Source organism: Oncorhynchus nerka, linkage group LG26 (assembly GCF_034236695.1).
Source record: "Oncorhynchus nerka isolate Pitt River linkage group LG26, Oner_Uvic_2.0, whole genome shotgun sequence".
In the NCBI taxonomy this organism is placed as follows: Eukaryota; Metazoa; Chordata; class Actinopteri; order Salmoniformes; family Salmonidae; genus Oncorhynchus; species Oncorhynchus nerka.
Window position 1 is genome coordinate 14,545,991 of NC_088421.1, and position 23,257 is coordinate 14,569,247.

At 41.2% G+C, this 23,257-nt stretch overlaps 3 protein-coding genes and 1 pseudogene across 3 annotated transcripts; 2 read left to right on the forward strand and 2 right to left on the reverse strand.

Moving 5' to 3' along the window:
- Positions 1-2,318: 2,318 nt before the first annotated feature.
- On the reverse strand, positions 2,319-3,256 carry LOC115110361 (hemoglobin subunit beta-1). Its single transcript, XM_029635950.2, has 3 exons — positions 3,116-3,256; positions 2,664-2,886; positions 2,319-2,515 (listed from the first exon to the last, which is right to left on the reverse strand). The coding sequence occupies exons 1-3, from the start codon at positions 3,205-3,207 to the stop codon at positions 2,387-2,389; spliced, it is 444 nt and encodes a 147-aa protein (XP_029491810.2). The 5' UTR covers positions 3,208-3,256; the 3' UTR covers positions 2,319-2,386.
- Positions 3,257-5,100: 1,844 nt separating this feature from the next.
- Positions 5,101-5,972, forward strand: LOC115110363 (hemoglobin subunit alpha-1). Its single transcript, XM_029635952.2, has 3 exons — positions 5,101-5,246; positions 5,459-5,666; positions 5,763-5,972. The coding sequence occupies exons 1-3, from the start codon at positions 5,152-5,154 to the stop codon at positions 5,889-5,891; spliced, it is 432 nt and encodes a 143-aa protein (XP_029491812.1). The 5' UTR covers positions 5,101-5,151; the 3' UTR covers positions 5,892-5,972.
- A 4,066-nt stretch (positions 5,973-10,038) lies between these two features.
- Positions 10,039-10,809, reverse strand: LOC115110395 (hemoglobin subunit beta-like). Its single transcript, XM_029636005.2, has 3 exons — positions 10,697-10,809; positions 10,347-10,569; positions 10,039-10,219 (listed from the first exon to the last, which is right to left on the reverse strand). The coding sequence occupies exons 1-3, from the start codon at positions 10,786-10,788 to the stop codon at positions 10,148-10,150; spliced, it is 387 nt and encodes a 128-aa protein (XP_029491865.2). The 5' UTR covers positions 10,789-10,809; the 3' UTR covers positions 10,039-10,147.
- A 735-nt stretch (positions 10,810-11,544) lies between these two features.
- Positions 11,545-15,175, forward strand: LOC115110878 (hemoglobin subunit alpha-4-like; annotated as a pseudogene).
- The last annotated feature ends 8,082 nt before the right edge of the window (positions 15,176-23,257 follow it).

Genomic DNA, 23,257 nt, shown 5'->3' on the forward strand with positions numbered 1-23,257 from the left:
TACCGTTATTTGTTTTCACAGGTTCTGAAGTATATGAGTGTCGGAACTTTGTTTGTTCCTTCCTCCGTTTTCTGTTGTCGAGGGCTTTGTCCTTTTGATTGTGCCATTCCTGTGTTGGTGGACTTTCTTATTAAACACGCTTCTCAGACATCCCTGCTCTCCTGCGCCTGACTCCTACACCTACCACCTAGACGCAAATTGTCACACTTGGTCACCTCCCCGACCAAGGCCCCTTTCCCCCGATTGCTCAGTTTGGCCGTGTGGCCAGCTATAGTAAGGGTCTTGGTGGTTCCAAACTTCTTTCATTTAAAAATGGAGGCCGCTTTGTTCTTGGGAATCTTCAATGCTGCAGAAATATTTTGGAACCCTTCCCAAGATCTGTGCCTCGACACAATCCTGTCTCTGAGCTCTACGGACAATTCCTTTGACCTTATGGCTTGGTTTTTGCTCTGACATGCATTGTCATCTGTGGGACGTTATATAGACAAATGTGTGCCTTTTCAAATGTCTAATCTATTGAATTTACCACAGGTAATGGAAACAGGATCCACCTGAGCTCAATTTGGAGTCTCATAGCTAAGGATGTGAATACTTATGTAAATGTTACATTTGCAAACATTAAAAATAACTTTTCGTTTTGTCATTATGGGGTACTGTGTGTAGATTGATTTTTAAAAAATCCTCATCAATTTTAGAATATGTCTGTAATGTCACAAAATGTGGAAAAAGTCAAGGGGTCTGAATACTTTCCGAACTAGCAGTATGTTGTGGCCAGACATGACTCTGTGTTGTCATATAGCCTACACGCAGAATAGCATGATTGATTTCCCTGCTGTAACTTGCCACACAACCACACAAGGTCATTTATGGAATTATAGTGAAATGGGACCATCTTGGGAACTTTCCCCCCCAGTTGACTGCAGCATAACAACCTTATTTGCTATCTTGGGTCAGGCTCAGATCATAGCCTATAGCACACATACATCTTTGTATAATTGTATTCAATATTTGGAAGAATCAGGACTCAAACAACCTTGTTTAACATGAGAATATGATGTTTGACGTCTTCAAGGTGTAAGATGACAACGCAGTGTAACATTTTACATTTCAGAATGGAAGGCAATTCATTATCAGTGGGAGAAGACTATGTTTGCTAGGCAGATCTCGAGAGCTTGTTGGTGATCCAATAGGCCTATGTTGTAGCAACCTATAAACCAACAATGTTAATACCATATTGTTGCTGTAACGGCGTTCTTCGTTTGTGGAAAGAGAGTCGGACCGAAATGCAGCGTGTAGGTTACTCATGTGCTTTAATAAAGGAAATAGCGATACATGAAATAACTGTGAGATGCAAAACAACAGACGGAACGTGAAACTATACAGCCTATCTGGTGAATACACAAAGACAGGTACAATCACCCACGAAATACAACGTGAACACAGGCTACCTAAATACGGTTCCCAATCCGAGACAACGAGAAGCACCTGACTCTAATTGAGAACCGCCTCAGGCAGCCAAGCCTAACTAGACACACCCCTAATCAACACAATCCCAATTACTACAAACCCCAATACGAAACACAACATATAAACCCATGTCACACCCTGGCTTACCCAAACATATACCAAAAACACAAAATATAATGACCAAGGCGTGACAGTTGCTTTAGTGATAATTAACCTGTTTTTTTAAACGACAATGATCGGGAGCTCATTCATGATTTTCAATTAATAAGATTTGACTGCTTTTTTGATCAAAACACAGACTCGACTACAGGTGTTAACCTGCATATGCAATCACTTTGACTATGGCTGCAAATAGGCTATTGACGGGTTATTATGCTTTACGCAACAATGGACTAAATCACAGATCGAGCACATCATTGCAAAAAGTACACAGTAGCCTAGTGGCAAAATAACTCAATTGATTGAATGTGAAATTGAGTTCAGTATGATTGAAAAGCTTTATATGCCCATGTATGTAGGTAGTTGTAATACAGCCATCTTGGTTTTCATTTGAAGCATCATTTTATCCTTCACTTGTTTGTAAGAATTGCAGATACTTCGGCAACTTTGTGTTTGTAGTCAGCATCGTTCGGTTGTTATCCGCAGTCACCGACAGGATAGAATGTAACATCTTGATTCTATGTTTAGCAGATATCTTCTGTTAATGAAGTGATGCAGAAGGGCAAAAAAAGCATCTAACCATGCACTTTGGCTGCTCTGTTAGTGGTCTATTGATGTTAAGAATTTTGTCGTGGAACTGAACCTGCCCCCCTCCTAAAAAAAAATAATTTTAATAAATACAACTACAATAGTTTGTTTCAATGTCTTTATTTTTACTCAGGCAGGGATGTCAGAACATAATCCCTTGTCTGTGGTGCATTTAGAAGTACCGACTGCCCATGGCTGCGACAACCACTTTCATGAACTTCTGCCAGGTTGCCTGGATTTCAGGAGTGAAAGAGGCTCCGAACTTGGCGGCAATGACAATTGTGAGGACGTCAGCCAACACCTGTGGACAAAAGACAAAGGAGGACGTTGTTAAATAAGACTGACAGTTTTCTTTTACCTTTGGAATTAGACGTGTTGCTCTGATTGTGTGTAGGCTTACATCAGTAAAGCCTAAAATATAAGCCTATTTCTCAAGACAGAAGGCATACCCTGAAATTGTCAGGGTCGACGAAGAGTTTGTTAGCGTGGGTCTCGCTCAGTGACTTGTATGTGGCCAAGATGTTGCCCATGTTCTTCACAGCTTTATCCAGAGCTCCACACACGACCTTGCCGTGAGCAGCAACTTTGGGGTTGCCCATGATTGCTGCGGGAGTGGACACATCTCCGAAAGAGCCGAAATAACGCTGAGTCCAGGGGTAGACGATCAGGACTCTGTCATTGCAAGAACACCGAAATATGTTAATTATTTTCAAATGTATTTCAATTATATGCCTAATTAATACTCTAACATGCTCCATTCAAATTTAACAATATCAACTCAATATTAATAGTAATGATAAGATAACAGGACACGTATAATAGTGTTATAATTACTCATGATCATCTCCACTATAAACTATATTAGATGATATATTTGAATGAGGCTGAAGCCATGACCTACCTTCCCAGAGCCAGTGGTCCGACCTCATTGATATCTACTTTGCCCCAGACAGCACTGATGGTGCTCTTCTCTGCGTCTGTCCATTCAACCATGTTGTCAGTGTTTGTTTTCCGGTTTTGCAACAAGATTAAACAAATGAATGTCTTGTGTAGGGAGACACTGCATGCAATTTATATTTCTGAGTGATCTCCGCCCACTGGAGGCGGCGCATATGATTGGCTCTGGCAAAGATCAGTATTGGCCAAGTGAGCGCTTCATCAATTCCAACATCAATTCCAATAATGTATCTGTTAAAAACAACAGTAAATGTTAATTTATTAGCTGTTACAGAATCAAGTCTGTAGATTAGATCCTAAAAGATGGAAGTTTATGAAAATAGGCCTATACAGTTTATCTAGATTACCAACGTTTCAAAATTAGCATGATAACAGCTTAATTATCAGTTTTAATTTATTCCTCTGATGCAAGAATAAAAGCAAGTTTATGGCAAAACTCTTCCGAAGATTACACGTCCTTCATTGCAGTGTATGTATAAGGCTATTCTAATGAAAAATTAGAAAGAGATGCAACCACTAAACATTTTTATGAATTTGGAAAATGTGATAATTCAACATAATTCCGGCCTATAATTTGGCACAGTTTCTTATCTACGACAAAACGACGCCTTCCATTTTTTTAATCGGGGTATTTCAGACCGGTCCCGCCCATTTTAAGTGATTAATTTCAAGACATTAAATATGATAAGCAGAAATGTCCTGTATTATTTGTAGATAGGTGTGTACCCATGTCCTTGCATGACCTCTTTCTTCCTCTGACTTTTTTGTCGATCATCATTCGAAGTCCAATCAACCTTATAATTGGGAATCACGTCCAACTTCCATTGAACCCCAGAGTAGCATATCATAGATACATATTAGGCCGTCATTGTAAATAAGAATGTGTTCTTAACTGACTTGCCTAGTTAAATAAAAAATACAAATGTGAAACACGTCACTTTGAATAAATATTTTCCAATTGAATGCAGGTCTTTGAAGGTGGATTTGATTTTCGCAATTTAATTTACCAATGTAGTATATATTATAGCACTCTACAATCAAATATAGAGCCTACCTTTAATGATTTAACATTATGTAGGATAGAACGAAATTTGCGTCATAATCTAGGTCTATACAATTTCAAATAGCAAATTAACTGTAAATGAAATATTTGGTTATTTTGGCAACAAAAAAAAGCTGCATCTTTTGAATTAACTTATTGGAAATATATGCTCGGTTAGGCTACTCTGAAAGATCTCGTTTATGCAACGAAAAAATAAAATAATAGCAATAATTATCTTTATCAAACAAATTGTAAAATTGTTGACATCTGTTTCATCTGGTGCATTTGATTTAAATGCATTATGTTACAGTACATTCAGAAGATTAAATTGTAGAATACAAAAATAAACAAAAAGTTGGATTTTATTAGAAACATAGCACTATGACATCTTATTTAATATTTCATAAACGCCAAAATAACGGTTCCTACTCTTTCATTATGTAACGTTATTTAGGATATAAAATAAAATTTTGCCAATTAACTATAAATTAAATATTTGTTTATTTTGGCAAAAGCAGCTGGAACTTTAGAATTAACCTACTGGAAATATATGCTTAATTACACTGAAATAATTCGTTTTATGCAACAAAATAAATAATAATCTTTATCAATCAAACTGTAAAATTGTTGCATCTGGTAGGCCTACAATTAATGTATATGCATTGCGCATAAAGGAACCATATTAATGATGGATATTATTAGAAACATAGCCCTCTGACATCTTATTGAAGTTTTTAATATAAAACGCTAACTTAATATTTTATAAAAGTTTCTTACTCTTGGATTTTGACCAAGATGGTTGCAGTGTAGGGGGAGTGTACCCTAGTAGCTGGGCGTGTCTACCGCTCTACTGTGATATAAAGGGACCTAGTTGTGTAGGCAGTCATCTTCAGATAATTTCTTGTATATTTAATACAGGCCAATCAGAAAGGAGCAAAATGAGTCTGACAGCAAAGGACAAATCTGTGGTCAAGGCCTTCTGGGGCAAGATTAGTGGAAAGGCAGATGTCGTCGGCGCTGAGGCTTTGGGGAGGTAAGCCTTCTTAATGAACGAATGATGAGAATGATCGTGTTTAAACTGATGACAGCGGCCTATGTGCCTACCCCGAATAAGCATTTTAACATACAATAAGTAAACTCATTTCATTACGTTGTAGACACAGACGATGGGAGAAATATGAAACGCGTAATGCATCTAACAAAAACTCCAATATGAATCGAACTATTCTGTACCTTCCTTTGCAGGATGCTGACTGCTTACCCCCAGACTAAGACCTACTTCTCCCACTGGGCTGACCTGAGCCCCGGCTCTGGGCCAGTCAAGAACCATGGAGGCATCATCATGGGTGCAATTGGTAAAGCAGTCGGACTGATGGACGACCTCGTGGGGGGACTGAGTGCTCTCAGTGATCTGCACGCCTTCAAGCTGCGGGTTGACCCTGGAAACTTCAAGGTTTGCCCACAGATAACCTATTGTCTGTATATTGATCACTCTGTCTGTTGCTAAAGCACAATCCTTCAATATTAACTTTTAAAATATACTTTTCAGATCCTGTCCCACAACATCCTTGTGACCCTGGCTATTCACTTCCCTTCTGATTTCACTCCCGAAGTGCACATTGCTGTGGATAAATTCCTTGCAGCCTTGTCCGCTGCCCTGGCTGACAAATACAGATAAGACCATCATGAGACCATCATTGGACTCCAGTTCCTGCTCTGCTGTTATTACAATACAATAAACAGGCAATGAATGATGTTACGTCCTCTGTTGTGTCCTTATTCCACCACAGTTCACCATCAAAGTCATATTTGAATTGCATCACTGTCACATCTAGATAGAATACATTGAATGAAGAAAGGAAGGGATTAAGTACTAAATGGTGCTTTAGGTCCACCGTCCACTATCTCACTATGTTATTCTCCATAACTTTGGATAGCCTATCTAATACGTGTAACATGCATTTTGCTGACATAATTTAATATTTGATGAATCTGGAGTAGTTACAGATGGGTTGGTAAACTGAATGGGTTATATGAAGCCTCTACCATTTTCATATAACCCCTTCAGTTTACCAACCCCTATCTATACTATATGAAGACGGTAGAGGCACAATGAAAACCTATTCAGAGAAGAACAAATATGTATTTTATTTCTAAATTAATTGTAAATAGTTTAATAACTTTTAAAAACTGTAAAAATGACCATGTAATTTGCAACAAGATACTTCATAGAATGGGCTATTTTGTATTTCCAATGCAGTGAATTTGGTGGGGGAAGTGAAATCGACTTTGAAAAACGAACACATTGTGTTATACTGTATATACCACACTATACACTCACTCTCATTCTGGAAGTTCCGTGTCTCGACTTTCTCTCAAACAAAACACCTTTCGGCACCGTGGCATTTTGTAGTTTAATTTGATACATTAATATTTAGGATTGTTTTTTTTGTAATAAAGTATATTTGCGCATCTCTGAACCTAAATGTCTGTAAGTTAAATGGTTTTACTATTTCGTACAAACGTGTATTGTTTTATGAATTTTTTACGAGTTTTAGTCTAGTTGTCCAACTAGAAGGCTTTTGTTGCACGCTCGTGTTCCTGAATGGTTTTGCGCGCAGGCCTGGTTTTACGCGCAGGTCAGGTGCCGACATAGCCAAATATATGGGGGGTGGGGGGTTTCTACTAACATTTGAGATGTACAAACAGGCTATAACATGTTTTATATGCTATAACCACCAAGTTAGAACAATCGGCGGAATTAACAGGTGAAAATAGACCAAATTATTAGCGTGAGGCACATTGAACGCCGTTTGGGTCTTTACCGGTCAAACAAGACACGTCATATAACACTGTTTGACGCATTAAATAAGCTTTGAATTCGACACGTCAAATAACACAATTATATTATATAATGTTGTGTGCTGAATTTGCACGTGCAAAGCACTGTTAAAGCTGTACAAAAAAAGCAGCCAAACAACACACACCCCGTCACGAACGATGTTTTAACAATCCCGCTTTGGAGAAAATAGACCACATTATTAGGGTGAGGCACATGGGCTACTAACAGCTTTCTACACAACATACACTTAGTATTACTGTCTTAGCTACAGTATACACATCTCCCTGGCATATTACATCATTTATGCAGCAGCATACAATACATTTTTGGAATCACCTTGTGAAGGTGGCGCAGTGGTCCTTTGTTGGCAAATGTTGTCATCAAAGTCTGGCATTTTCTGGATTTATGGTGTGAACTCGGGGGGAGAAAACAGCCACTCCATTGAATATCAGGCTAACAGTAGTGGTCTATTTGCAACGCTTTCAGTTAGCCACTGACTCCTTCCAAACGACTTGTTGTTGAATTTGCGATTTCCAACTTGTGTATATCAGGTACCAAGATAAGACCCATGTGCAGACTGCGTGAAGTAACAATGTTTATTATAACCACAGAGGCAGGCAAACGACAGGCCAAGGCAGGCAATGGTCGACAATCCAGAGTAGGAGCAAAGGTACAGGACGGCAGGCAGTATAAGGCAGATTTCAGTCATCAGGAAAAGGTTAAAAAAAACACACACAAAAACAGGAGGACAAGAAAAAAAAAAGGAAAAACGCTGGTAAACTTGACGAAGTGACAAAAGACAGACAGAAAACACAGGTGTAAATACACAGGGGATAAGGGGGAAGATGTGCGACACCTGGAGGGGGTGGAGACAATCACGAAACAGGTGAAATAGATCAGGGCGTGACAGTGTAATCTTTATGTACAATGGCCGATACGTTTTGTCTATAATTTCTCTTCATTATTTCTCTTCATATGACAAGGATTAAAAAGGATTTTCCAGTAGATTGTCGAGTTGATGACAATTGATGATGACTGCTTGCTAAGAATGTCTAAGTAAGATGTGGTCCAACAAAGCTACTGTAGATATAACTTGATTTGATGTAATTCTGTCTGTGGCCAAAGACCTTGAGCCTTCTTGAATGGGCACTTCTTATATATAACTCTATGGCAGAATCCAAGAGGCTAAATTTTCGAGCTCTAACCTTAGAATTAGGGATGACGTACTGTCCCATGAGTGACAGAAAACCGAACCAATCATGACAGAAAACTGAGCCAATTAGGCGCAACGCTCTGTATTTTCTGTTGGCTAGACCCACCACCGCAGAAGGCACTGAGCTAGGCTGAAACACCTGCATTTTGGAGCTGCCTTACTCAAGAAAGCAAAAAAGAGATAATTTTTGTATGCAGCTTTATTAACACATTGATATATTTTTTTATGTGACACGGATTAATGCATAAAATTACAAGCAAAACAGGCATGCCCCCCTGTTACTCAATTAATGTGTTTAAAGGTCCAATGCAGCCGTTTTTATCTCAACATCAAATCATTTCTGAATAACAATTAGGTAGCCTATCCCAGAAAAAGCTTCTTGGCCAAAAGCAATTTCTCAAGTAGGAATGTTGCTTGGACTGTGAGAGTGGTCTGAGTGGAGAGGGGAAAACATAAAACTAGCTTTTATTTGCAAAACTCCATCCCATGAAAACAGGCAGGAATTTCAGGCAGTCTTTTCAAACCACTCTTACACTAAAAGGGCATTATCATCATTTTCACAATTTCACATTATTATTTCAACCTCATAGTGTGGAAATATATAAAACACTGGGAAATCATGTTTTTCATTGCACTACAATTATTTTGATGATTTTGGTATGACCTTTAAAAATGTACTTAAAAGTTTGACTTAGGCTACATGGGGTTTTAGTCCAAAAACGGTCAAACATTTCTTGACATTGGATTGCAGTAATTATTTTGTAAGGAAACAAATATCTAAAATCTAAAAACAAGGAATATAAATATCTAAATATAGTAAGGCCTATATATCACTTTAAAATTAGCCAATATTTGTCCATGTTTTAGGAAAGCATTTTGATTTCAAACTGGAAGATATGTAGCCCTAGGTTTAGGCCTGTATCACCAATTTGAACCCTCTAAAGGCCTAACTACACAACAAAAGAAAAGGTTCCTGAAGTCCCCTTTATGGTTTCTTCAAATTGAAACTGTGGGGGAACCCCTATAAGTTATTCAAAGAACCCCTTTTAATGGTTCCTCAAACAACTTTTTGAATAACCTTTTGGGGTTCATTTTTTAACTACCCCCCTCCCCAGTTATTATTCTCATTAATAATAATATGCATAACAATAACAACAATAGCACAATATTCTAGTTCTCAGTGTTTATTATGATTTTAGTGGCAAAGCTTAAATAAAAAAATCTAAATATGAGGTAAACTCTCAGCAGTGAAAAGTGTAAAGATCTCCTCAATTTAAGAGGTTTGTCCATTGTATGAACTAAATGTATATTGTTTTATGATGATCTCTCTTTTCATATTTGTGCAAATCCTTCTAATACAGAAAATGGACACAATTCAATGGATATCAATCAACAAAGAGGCAAGAATATGTAGGCTATAAGAATATGTTGTTGGCTAGCTGTATTGGGTGAAGATGACTGAACTGATCACTTTTGTGTCTGCAGGTATACAGACAAGGAGGCATACAAAGGTATGTTAATTGCTATTGGTATGTTATGCAGATCACATTTGCCATCCTCTTTCCTTATCTCATCAATGAATATCCCATAGGCCTCTAGATTATGACCAAGTATGTTTATGAAAACCATCATCAAAACAGTTTTTTTCATTCACATTCCCTCATTTTTAGTGTAGAAACCATGTGCCATAAGTACAATTGCAGGGGAACGTTTTCCATAAAAAAAAACAACGCTTTCAAATAGAGTTATTTTTTTCAAATGTGTAGCTATGGAGTTGGAGTGTCATCTCTCTTCCATATTGGTGCTGTCGAGTGATGCTCTAGTGTTACTGTCTGCCAAGAGCGGACACAACGACAGCCAGGAACTTCTGGAAGGCTTCCTAAGTATCAGCACTGAAAACGGCGGGACCGAGCTTGGCGGCCACGCACACGGTGATGCAGTCGGCGAGGAGCTGTGGAGAGGGACCAGATGGAGAATGTAATATTGGAATGAGCTTTACATCGGCTCATAACGCTATTTAATTCATAAGACTATTTATTTTTGTATTTTGTTTCAGTGTGCTAAAGTGTAATACTCACCCTGAAGTTGTCGGGATCCACGTGCAGTTTCTCGGAGTGCATCACACTCAGTGCAATATAAGTGTTCTTAATGTCATCGAAGTTCTGCACAGCTCTGTCCAGTCTGTGCATCATGGTCTTTCCGTGCTTGGCCACAGCGGGGTTACCCATGATGGCAGCGGGTGTGGATAGGTTGCCGAAGGTGCTAAAGTGCCTCTGAGTCCATGGAGACACGATCAGAAGTCTAAAAATAAATTAAACAGGCTGCCATTAAAATTATACTTCACAATCAATATGGTCTGTACCGCACCAAGTAACCTATTATCGTGTTATTATTTAATGATATCTACATAAATATTATAAGAATGTACCTGGCCAGGGCCTGGGGTCCGATCTCATCCACGGTGATCTTTCCCCACAGGCCTACGATGGCACTGCGCTCAGCATCTGTCCAGTCGACCATGTTGACCTTTGTTTGTTGATTTCCGTTTTTAAGATAATGCTTGGTCATTTATTACGGATGAAATAAACAAGTCATGATTAGCCTTCATCGGTCTTTTTGTCAAATTTTAGTTATTGACATAGTCTTTTTCTGTTAAATGTTCTCTACATACTACATGTTGTACTTAATACCACAATTCATATGGTTAAATTCAAAATAATACCTGACACCACTCAAACCAATGAAGGTTCGGATCTTTAATGCCAATTATCTCAGGATACAACCTTATTTAGCCCTAAATGATCTTTTAATTTATCGTTGTAAAATTAAAATTTAATTGGAAAATTATCTTTATAAAAGTGGGTATAGGCCAACACGCCTTGATCTGGTTGCTAGTCCGATCATATTGCAACTATTTGTCAGTGTTGGGGAAGGAACTCTGAAAATATAGTTTACCAAGCTAGCAATTACTTCACACTGGAAGAAATTAACTGTTAAGAAAATGTTGAGTTATTAAGTGTTTTAAAAACACTGTTATTCAATCTATATGAAATAAATACATACAATGTTATGACAGCATTTTTACAAACGAAATCGATTATGTGCAAATGTCAGATTTTGGGAATAATACGAATTGGCTCAGATCCACAACATATAGAAAACATTACTCTTGTCTTGGAAAAATGCCCAATCAGAGGAGGAGCCGAGATTATATCGGGGTGTGCCTTCTCTCATGCCTCAATAAAAACAGCCTCTGAGAAGTTTACGCTCACAAGCTTCTTTTCTCAGCATCGCTATTTAAGTGGATAAACGGACAAGACGCAGCTATGAGTCTCTCAGCCAAGGACAAAGCCAACGTGAAGGCCATCTGGGGCAAGATCCTCCCTTAACACCCCGGCAGTCCTACAATGTAAGCTAGATGCCCTCAATCTCACTCAAATCATCAAGGAACCCACCAGGTACAACCCTAACTCTGTAAACAAGGGCACCCTCATAGACGTCATCCTGACCAACTGGCCCTCCAAATACACCTCCGCTGTCTTCAACCAGGATCTCAGCGATCACTGCCTCATTGCCTGTATCCGCCACGGAGCCGCAGTCAAACGACCACCCCTCATCACTGTCAAACGCTCCCTAAAACACTTCTGTGAGCAGGCCTTTCTAATCGACCTGGCCCGGGTATCCTGGAAGGACATTGACCTCATCCCGTCAGTTGAGGATGCCTGGTCATTCTTTAAAAGTAACTTCCTCACCATTTTAGATAAGCATGCTCCGTTCAAAAATGCAGAACCAAGAACAGATACAGCCCTTGGTTCACTCCAGACCTGACTGCCCTCGACCAGCACAAAAACATCCTGTGGCGGACTGCAATAGCATCGAATAGCCCCGTGATATGCAACTGTTCAGGGAAGTCAGGAACCAATACACGCAGTCAGTCAGGAAAGCTAAGGCCAGCTTCTTCAGGCAGAAGTTTGCATCCTGTAGCTCCAACTCCAAAGTTCTGGGACACTGTGAAGTCCATGGAGAACAAGAGCACCTCCTCCCAGCTGCCCACTGCACTGAGGCTAGGTAACACGGTCTCCACCGATAAATCCACGATTATCGAAAGCTTCAATAAGCACTTCTCAACGGCTGGCCATGCCTTCCGCCTGGCTACTCCAACCTCGGCCAACAGCTCCGCCCCGCAGCTCCTCGCCCAAGCCTCTCCAGGTTCTCCTTTACCCAAATCCAGATAGCAGATGTTCTGAAAGAGCTGCAAAACCTAGACCCGTACAAATCAGCTGGGCTTGACAATCTGGACCCTCTATTTCTGAAACTATCTGCCGCCATTGTCGCAACCCCTATTACCAGCCTGTTCAACCTCTCTTTCATATCGTCTGAGATCCCCAAGGATTGGAAAGCTGCCGCAGTCATCCCCCTCTTCAAAGGGGGAGACACCCTGGACCCAAACTGCTATAGACCTATATCCATCCTGCCCTGCCTATCTAAGGTCTTCGAAAGCCAAGTCAACAAACAGGTCACTGACCATCTCGAATCCCACCGTACCTTCTCCGCTGTGCAATCTGGTTTCCGAGCCGGTCACGGGTGCACCTCAGCCACGCTCAAGGTACTAAACGATATCATAACCGCCATCGATAAAAGACAGTACTGTGCAGCCGTCTTCATCGACCTCGCCAAGGCTTTCGACTCTGTCAATCACCATATTCTTATCGGCAGACTCAATAGCCTCGGTTTCTCGGATGACTGCCTTGCCTGGTTCACCAATTACTTTGCAGACAGAGTTCAGTGTGTCAAATCGGAGGGCATGCTGTCCGGTCCTCTGGCAGTCTCTATGGGGGTGCCACAGGGTTCAATTCTCGGGCCGACTCTTTTCTCTGTATATATCAATGATGTTGCTCTTGCTGCGGGCGATTCCCTGATCCACGACACCATTCTATATACTTTCGGCCCATCATTGGACACTGTGCTATCTAACCTCCAAACGAGCTTCAATGCCATACAGCACTCCTTCCGTGGCCTCCAACTGCTCTTAAACGCGAGTAAAACCAAATGCATGCTTTTCAACCGATCGCTGCCTGCACCCGCATGCCCGACTAGCATCACCACCCTGGATGGTTCCGACCTTGAATATGTGGACATCTATAAGTACCTAGGTGTCTGGCTAGACTGCAAACTCTCCTTCCAGACTCACATCAAACATCTCCAATCGAAAATCAAATCAAGAGTCGGCTTTCTATTCCGCAACAAAGCCTCCTTCACTCACGCCGCCAAGCTTACCCTAGTAAAACTGACTATCCTACCGATCCTCGATTTCGGCGATGTCATCTACAAAATGGCTTCCAACACTCTACTCAGCAAACTGGATGCAGTCTATCACAGTGCCATCCGTTTTGTCACCAAAGCACCTTATACCACCCACCACTGCGACTTGTATGCTCTAGTCGGCTGGCCCTCGCTACATATTCGTCGCCAGACCCACTGGCTACAGGTCATCTACAAGTCCATGCTAGGTAAAGCTCCGCCTTATCTCAGTTCACTGGTCACGATGGCAACACCCATCCGTAGCACATGCTCCAGCAGGTGTATCTCACTGATCATCCCTAAAGCCAACACCTCATTTGGCCGCCTTCGTTCCAGTACTCTGCTGCCTGTGACTGGAACGAACTGCAAAAATCGCTGAAGTTGGAGACTTTTATCTCCCTCACCAACTTCAAACATCAGCTATCCGAGCAGCTAACCGATCGCTGCAGCTGTACATAGTCTATTGGTAAATAGCCCACCCATTTTCACCTACCTCATTCCCATACTGTTTTTATACTGTTTTATTTATTTATTTATTTACTTTTCTGCTCTTTTGCACACCAATATCTCTACCTGTACATGACCATCTGATCATTTATCACCCTAGTGTTAATCTGCAAAATTGTATTATTCGCCTACCTCCTCATGCCTTTTGCACACATTGTATATAGACTGCCCATTTTTTTTCTACTGTGTTATTGACTTGTTAATTGTTTACTCCATGTGTAACTCTGTGTTGTCTGTTCACACTGCTATGCTTTATCTTGGCCAGGTCGCAGTTGCAAATGAGAACTTGTTCTCAACTAGCCTACCTGGTTAAATAAAGGTGAAATAAAATAAAATAAATTTAAAAAATCCGATGAGATTGGAGAACAGGCTCTTTCCAGGTAATTACATAACGATGTATGATAAATTAAAAACTATAACATATATTCAAATTATTAACACATAACTCCTCAGTCAATTATATGGAAGCTATGAATGGGTAGCCTATCTCAGCAAAAATATGGACCCGATACTGACCGTGTGAATGATTATTTAAAATGAATTTTGTCTCTCCTAATTTCTAATGTCCACTACAGGATGCTTGTCGTCTACCCCCAGACCAAGGCCTACTTCTCCCAGTGGGCTCCGTGGCCCCCGGTTCCGCTCCAGTGAAGAAGCACGGCATCACCATCATGAATAAAATCGATGAATGTGACGATCTCTTTGGTTTCTTGACCAAGCTCAGTGAACTGCATGCCAGCAAGCTGAGGGTGGATCCCACTAACTTCAAGGTAAGAAAAATGTTTTTACCTGTGTAAAGGTGAAATAATATATGTCCCTTTTCCTTTGCAGATCCTGGCTCACAACCTGATTGTGGTCGTTGCCGCCTACTTCCCCGCCGAATTCACCCTCGAGATCCATTTGTCCGTGGACAAGTTCCTGCAACAACTGGCTCTGGCCCTTGCGGAGAAGTACCGCTAAACTGGAGTTCAGCTGCTAAACTGTCATCCGAGCTACAAGCTCTCACAGTTTTACATCAGAATTAGACGTTCATCAATGTTTCTTAAACGTAATGTTCTTCCGATATTGACACACTGACAATAAACCTAAATGAAACTCATACAGAGGTGTCCTCTTAAAAAACAAAATAACGATAACAATAATAATATTTTTTCTCTGTAATACTACTAGCCATTTAGCAATTGTATGAAGTGGACTTTAGCTAGCTGAGATGGATTCCCAATCTCCCAAACTCATAACTATCTACCAATAAGCAATTCAGGCTATCAATCAGGTTAGATAAGCAAGCTTGTCAAAATTCTCCAATTTAGGGACCACCCCACAGCCATCCTCACTTACTTTGTGTCCCCCCATGAAGCCCCTGCTCTTGTGATACAGTCCTTTCGGAAAGTATTTAGACCCCTTTACTTTTTCCATGTTTTGTTAGGTTACAGATTTATTTTAAAATAAAAAAATACCCTCCTCAATCTACACGCAATACCCCATATTGACAAATCAAAAACACATTTTTAGAAATGTTTGCAAATGTATTTTTTTTAAATACCTGGAGGTCTCACGTGGGACCACCGAAAAAGATGGCAGTACATTAAAGAGCTCCTAATTCCAGCATGCAAATACTGAAATTCAACCCATACACTTACATTTTTGTCTTAATATATTGATTTGAAGTACAGTTTAATATAAAGATAGTTTACATTTTGAAACATCTCGCTAAAGTGGCGTTATTGGAATGTCGACAAACGCAAAAAATGTATTCAAGCCCAACACGCGGTATTCACAGAAGGCCACATCCGCTAGCAAACAAACAGTAAATCCTCCCGAACACCCCCACCAATACATGGATAAACACGTAAACCCAGAGAAATCGGTACATCTTTAGGATCTATTTGAGCAAATGGGAATGATGAACATGATTTTGTTGGATGTTGCATCCGATGTCTCCACAATAAAAATAACAACTACCGAGCTAAAGGAAACAGTTTATGTGATTGTAACAAAGTGGGGCTATGTGAAGTTGGTTTACACGGGGGGGATGGATTGAGGGGATGGATTGGGCAGAGTGACGGATTTCAACCGTGAAAGATGCCATCTCCCGTCTGGAGAATGGTAATGTGAATCACGTGGAAAAACTGGATATATTGTGGTATCGTGTCGAAGAATTTGAGAACAGAAGCAGGATAAATATGGTAAAAGTGGTTAACCGGAAAGAGGTGTGTGAGGCTGGCGGTGGACTATTCTCGTGTGTGCAGATAATCATCGAGAAGGATTCGGATTTGATGACATGCACGAATTCGAAATTTAACGAACACATCACAGTTTAACGATGCCTGGCGAGAATAGGCCCCCGATAACGTTCTCATCCGCTTCCTACGATCTACAGCCCGGGACAAAGGTACTTAAAGCGGCGAAAGAAAGGGGTGGCGTTTATAGAGTTCTTAAGAGAAAAGCCCACTCTACCCTATCAAATGCCTTCTCAGCATCTAAGGAGACACCAGCGATAGGCACTATATTTGAGAGGTTTAACCACATGAGATGTATTATCAGTTGAGGTCTTGTTCTTAATAAATCCTACTATGTATGAATTCCTTTCATTTTAAGGGGCGGCAGGTTGCAAGTTCAAATCCCCGAGCTGACAAATCTGTCGTTCTGCCCCTGAACAGGCAGTTAACCCACTGTTCCTAGGCCGTCATTGAAAATAAGAATTTGTTCTTAACTGACTTGCCTAGTAAAATAAAGGTAAAATAAAATAATAAATAAGGTAGTGCCTTCTCTAAGCGTATCGCAAGGAGGCTGATAGCTCTACAATTCCCAGGTTCTGTAGTATGTCTATTTTTTTTTAGGAATCAGCGATATCAAAGCCTCATTAAAGGTGCCCGGAAGTAAACCACTGGCAATACAGGTACAACAATCTTGTGCAATATGGACATTTACATTCGTGCTACCTTTCTGGAATAATGCTTTTAAATACCTGGAGGAATGATTGGGGTTACAATTCCAGTTTCACAGAGAAATCTAATCAAAGTTTACAAAAGTATCTATATCCACAGTAAAATGAGTCCTATATCGACATAACCCGAAAGGCCGCTCAAGCAAGGAAGAAGCCACTGCTCCAAAACCGCCATAAAACTACGGTTTGCAACTGCACATGGGGTCAAAGATCATACTTTTTGGAGAAATGTCCTCTGGTCTGATGAAACAAAAATAGAACTGTTTGGCCATAATGACCATTGTTATGTTTGGAGGAAAAATGGGGAGGCTTGCAAGCTGTAGAACACCATCCCAACCGTGAGGCACGGGGGGTGGCAGCATCATGTTGTGGGGGTGCTTTTCTACAGGAGGGACTGGTGCAACTTCACAAAATAGATGGCATCATGAGGCTGGAAAATTATGTGGATATATTGAAGCAACATCTCAAGACATCAGTCAGGAAGTTAAAGCTTGGTCGCAAATGGGTCTTCTAAATGGACAATGACCCCAAGCATACTTCCAAAGTTGGGTCAAAATGGCTTAAGGACAACAAAGTCAAGGTATTGGAGTGGCCATCACAATGCCCTGACCTCAATCCTATAGAAAATCTGTGGTCAGAACTGAAAAAGCGTGTGTGAGCAAGGAGGCCTACAAACCTGACTCAGTTACACCAGCTCTGTCAGGAGGAATGGGCCAAAAATCACCCAATTTATTGTGGGAAGCATGTGGAAGGCTACCCGAAACGTTTGACCCAAGTTAAACAATTTACAGGCATCGCTACCAAATACTAATTGAGTGTATGTAAACTTCTGACCCACTGGAAATGTGATGAAAGAAATAAAAGCTGAAATAAATCATTCTCACTACTATTATTCTGACATTTCACGTTCTTAAAATAAAGTGGTGATCCTAACTGACCTAAAACAGGGAATTTTAACTTGGATTAAATGTCGGGAATTGTGAAAAACTGAGTTTAAATGTATTTGGCTCAGTGTATGTAAACTTCCGACTTCAACTGTAGGTTTAGTTAAAGTGACTATGCATAGATGACAGAGAGTAGCAGCAGCGCAAAGGAGGGGTTGGCTGGGGGGGTGGCACAATGAAAATAATCCAGGTAGCCATTTCATTACCTGTTCAGGAGTCTTATGGCTTGTGGGTTAAAGCTGTTGAGTATTTTTTTGGTCCTAGACTTGGTGCTCCGGTACCGCTTGCCATGCAGTAGCAGAGAGAACAGTCTATGACTGAGGTGGCTGGGGTTTTTGACCATTTTTAGGGCCTTCCTCTGACACTGCCTGGTGTAGAGGTCCCGGATGGCAGGCAGCTTAGCCTCAGTGATGTACTGGGCCTTATGCACTACCCTCTGTAGTGCCTTGCATTCGGAAGCCGAGCAGTTGCCGTTCCAGGCAGTGATGCAACCAGTCAGGATGCTCTCGATGTTGACCTTTTGAGGATCTGAGGACCCATGCCAAATCTTTTAGTTTCCTGAGGGGGAATAGGCTTTGTCATGCCCTCTTCACGACTGTCTTGGTGTGTTTGGACCATTCTAGTTTGTTGGTGATGTGGACACCAAGGAACTTGAAGCTCTCAACCTGCTCCATTACAACCTCGTTGATGAGAATGGGGGTGTGCTTGGTCCTCTTTTTCCTGTAGTCCACAATCATCTCCTTTGTCTTGGTTACGTTGAGGGATAGGTTGTTATTCTGGCACCACCCGGCCAGGTCTCTGACCTCCCTATAGGCTGTCTCGTCGTTGTCGGTGATCAGGCCTACCACTGTTGTGTTGTCTGCAAACTTAATGATGGTGTTGGAGTTGTTCCTGGCCACGCAGTCGTGGGTGAACAGGGAGTACAGGAGGGGACTGACCACGCACCCCTGAGTGGCTCCAGTATTGAGGATCAGCGTGGCGGATGTGTTGCTACCTAACCTCACCACCTGGGGGAGGCCCGTCAGGATCCAGTTGCAGAGGGAGGTGTTTAGTCCCAGAATCCTTAGCTTAGTGATGAGCTGTGAGGGAACTATGGTATTGAATGCTGAGCTTTAGTCAATAAATAGCATGTAGATGTTCCTTTTGGTGGGAAAGGGCAGTGTGGAGTGCAATAGAGATTGCATCATTTGTGAATCTGTTTGGGCGGTATGCAAATTGGAGTGGGTCTAGGGTTTCTGGGATAATGATGTTAATGTGAGCCATTACCAGCCTTTCAAAGCACTTCATGGCTACGGACGTGAGTGCTACGGGTCTGTAGTCATTTAGGCAGGTTATCTTAGTGTTCTTGGGCACAGGGACTATAGTGGTCTGCTTGAAACATGTTGGTATTACAGACTCAATCAGGGACATGTTGAAAATGTCAGTGAAGACACCTGCCAGTTGGTCAGCACATGCTCAGAGTACACGTCCTGGTAATCTGTCTGGCCCTGCGGCCTTGTGAATGTTGACCTGTTTAAAGTGTCAGCTACGGAGGGCATGATCACACAGTCGTCCGGAACAGCTGATGCTCTCATGCATGTCTCAGTGTTGCGGGCATCAAAGCGAGTATAGAAGTGATTTAACTCACCTGGTAGGCTTGTGTCACTGGGCAGCTCACGGCTGTGCTTCCCTTTGTAGTCTGTAACAGTTTGCAGACCCTGCCACATAAGACGAGCGTCGGAGCTGGTGTAGTGCGATTCATTCTTAGTCCTGTATTGACGCTTTGCCTTTTTGATGGTTCGTTGGAGGGCATAGCAGGATTTCTTATTAGCTTCCGGGTTAGAGTCCCGCACCTTGAACGTGGCATCTTTACCCTTTAGCTCAGTGCGGATGTTGCCTGTAATCCATGGCTTCTGGTTGGGGTATGTATGTACAGTCACTGTGGGGACAACATCATCGAAGCACTTATTGATAAAGCCAGTGACTGATGTGGTGTACTCCTCAATGTCATCGGAAAAATCCCATTACATATTCCCGTCTGTGCTAGCAAAACAGTCCTTTAGTTTAGCATCTGTTTCGTCTGACCACTTTACTATAGACCGAGTCACCGGTGCTTCCTGCTTTAACTTCTGCTTGTAAGCAGGAATCAGGAGGATAGAATTGTGGTCAGGTTTGCCAAATGGAGGGCGAGGGAGAGCTTTGTATGGGTCTCTGTGTGTGGCATACATCTATAATTATTTTCCTTCTGGTTGTGCATTTAACATGCTGATAGAAATTAGGTAAAAATGATTTAAGTTTCACCGCATTCCCTGCAACCCTCTGGGTGAGTGGTTTCCTGTATGCTTATTTCCTTATACAGCTGACTGAGTGCGGTCTTAGTGCCAGCATCTGTCTGTGATGGTAAATAAACAGTCACAAAAAATATGGATGAAAACTCTCTTGGCGAATAGTGTGGTCCACAGCTTATCATGAGATACTCTACTTCAGGTGAGCAAAATCTAGAGACTTCCTTAGATTTCTTGGATCAGCTGTTGTTTACAAATATGCTCAGACTGTCTCCCCCCCCCCTTGTCGGAGTGTGCTGTTCTATCTAGCCGGTGCAGCGCATATCCCGCAAGCTGAATATCTGAATATCCATGTCGATGTTACAGGTTTTTATGTCCCGTTGGTAGGATATTCGTGATCATACCTTGTCTAATTTATTATCCAATGATTGTACATTGGCAAGTAATACTGACGTTAAAGGCAGGTTTCCCACTCGCCGTCGGTGGATCCTTACGAGGCAACCCGCTCTGTTTCCTCTGTACCTGCGTCTCTTTCTCTTGCCAATGACGGGGATTTTGACCTGGTCGGGTGTCTGAAGTACATTCTGTGAGTCCTGCTTGTTGAAGAAAAAATCTTTGCCTTATCTGAGGTGAGTGATCGCTGTCCTGATATCCAGAAGCTATTTTTTATTATGTACAAAATAGGTTACAAATAACGTGAGAAAAAACACATAATAGCACAATTGGTTAGGCACCCGTAAAACTGCTGCCATTTCTTCCAGCGTCATTTTAGAATATGTCTCTTGGGCAAAAGAGTAGAGTTACCTGATGTAACAAAGGAGGAATTTGCACTGATCACTGTTGGTGTGGTTACAGCAGCTGGAGTAATACTCTGAATTTGGAAGGGTCATGCGACTCCTACTCTGAAACAGTGAATAGAATCAATGTCGGAGGTAGCATCTTATGAACAAATGCTTACTAGTATCACTGGTAGAAACAACAATTCTAGAAGCTGGACGCGTTTTATTTGTCATGTTTCTAAGACTGGGAGGTGATTACTTATGCTTGTGAACCCATTTAGTTCTGTATTGTGACCTGTATTGACTGTGTATATGTGCTATGCTGTGTATATGTGCTATGACTGTGTATATGTGCTATGACTGTGTATATGTGCTATGTGCTATGTTGGAGGATATGACTTGATGTCATGCTCAATGTTTTTATGCTGTACAGTGTTATTTTTTATGTTTTATTTGTTTGTTTGTGGAAAAAAGGAAACAAAAGATACAACTTTAATTTTTAAAATATATATAAAAAAGGAAAAATCACATTTACATAAGTATTCAGAACCTTTACTCAATACTTTGTTGAAGCACCTTTGGCAGCGATTACAGCCTTGAGTCTTCTTGGGTATGTCGCTATGAGCTTGGCACACCTGTATTTGGGGAGTTTCAATTCTTCTGTGCAGATCCTCTCAAACTCTTTTTAGGTTCAATTGTGCGCCGCCCTATGGGACTCCCAAACCCGGCCGGTTGTGATACAGCCTGGATTCGAACCAGGGTATCTGTAGTGACACGTCTTGAAGACCGCTGCACCAGTGTCTTGGCTTGTCTTGGCTGTGTGCTTAGGGTCGTTGTCCTGTTGGAAGGTGAACCTTCACCCCCTTGTCTGAGGTCCTGAGCACTCTGGAACAGGTTTTCATCAAGAATCTCTCTGTACTTTCCTCCTTTCATCTTTCCCTCAATCCTAACTAGTCTCCCAGTCCCTGCCGCTGAAAAACATCCCCACAGCATGATGCTGCCACCACCATGCTTCACTGTAGGGATGGTGCCAGGTTTCCTTCCGATGTGACGCTTGGCATTCAGGCCAAAGAGTTCAATCTTGGTTTCATCAGACCAGATAATATTGTTTTTAATGGTCAGAGAGTCCTTTAGGTGCCTTTTGGCAACTCCAAGCGGGCTGTAATGTTCATTTTACTGAGGAGTGGCTTCCATCTGGCCACTCTACCATAAAGGCCTGATTGGTGGAGTGCTGCAGAGATGGTTGTTCTTCTGGAAGGTTCTCACATCTCCAAAGAGAAACTCTGGAGCTCTGTCAGAGTGACCATCAGGTTCTTGGTCACCTCCCTGACCAAGGCCCTTCTCCCCCGATTGCTCAGTTTTACAGAGTCTCATAGCAAAGGGTCTGAATACTTATGGAAATAAGGTATTTCAGTTTTTATTTTTTTATACATTTGCAAACATTTAAAAAATATATATTTTCACTTTTTCAACATGGGGTAATGTGTGTAGATTGATGAGGAAAAACAATTTAATCAATTTTAGAATAGGTCTAATGTCACAAAATGTGGAAAAAGTCAAGGGGTCTGAATATTTTCTGAATTAACTGTATGCTGTGGCCAGACATGACTCTGTGATGTCAAATAGCCTACATGCAGGATAGCATGAGTGATTTCCCTGCTGTATTTGGCCACATAACAGCACAAGGTTGTGGAACTATAGTGGGACCGTCTTGGGACCGTCTCAGTTGACTGCAGCATAACAACCTTATTTGCTATATTGGGTCAGACTCAGATCATAGCCTATAGCACATATCTTTGTATAATTGTATTAAATATGTGGAAGAATCAGGACTCAAACAACCTTGTTTAACATGAGAATAGGATGTTTCACGTCTTCAATATGCAAGATGACAACACAGCATAACATTTTACATTTCAGATTTGAAGAAGGCAATTAATTATCAGTGGGAGAAGGCTACGTTTGCTAGGCAGATCTCAGGAGCTTGTTGGTATTCCAATAGGCCTATGTAGTAGCGGCCTATAAAACCAACAAAAATGTTATTACCTACCATATTGTTGCTTTAGTAAAAATCTGGTTTATTAATTATCAATCGACAATGATCAAGAGCTCATTCATGATTTTCAATGAATAAGATTTGACTGCTTATTTGACCAAATCACAGACTTGAAAACAGGTTAACCTTTGTTGTGTAGGCAATCACTTTGAGAATGGCGGCAAATAGGCTGCCCCCCCCCCTTCTAAAAA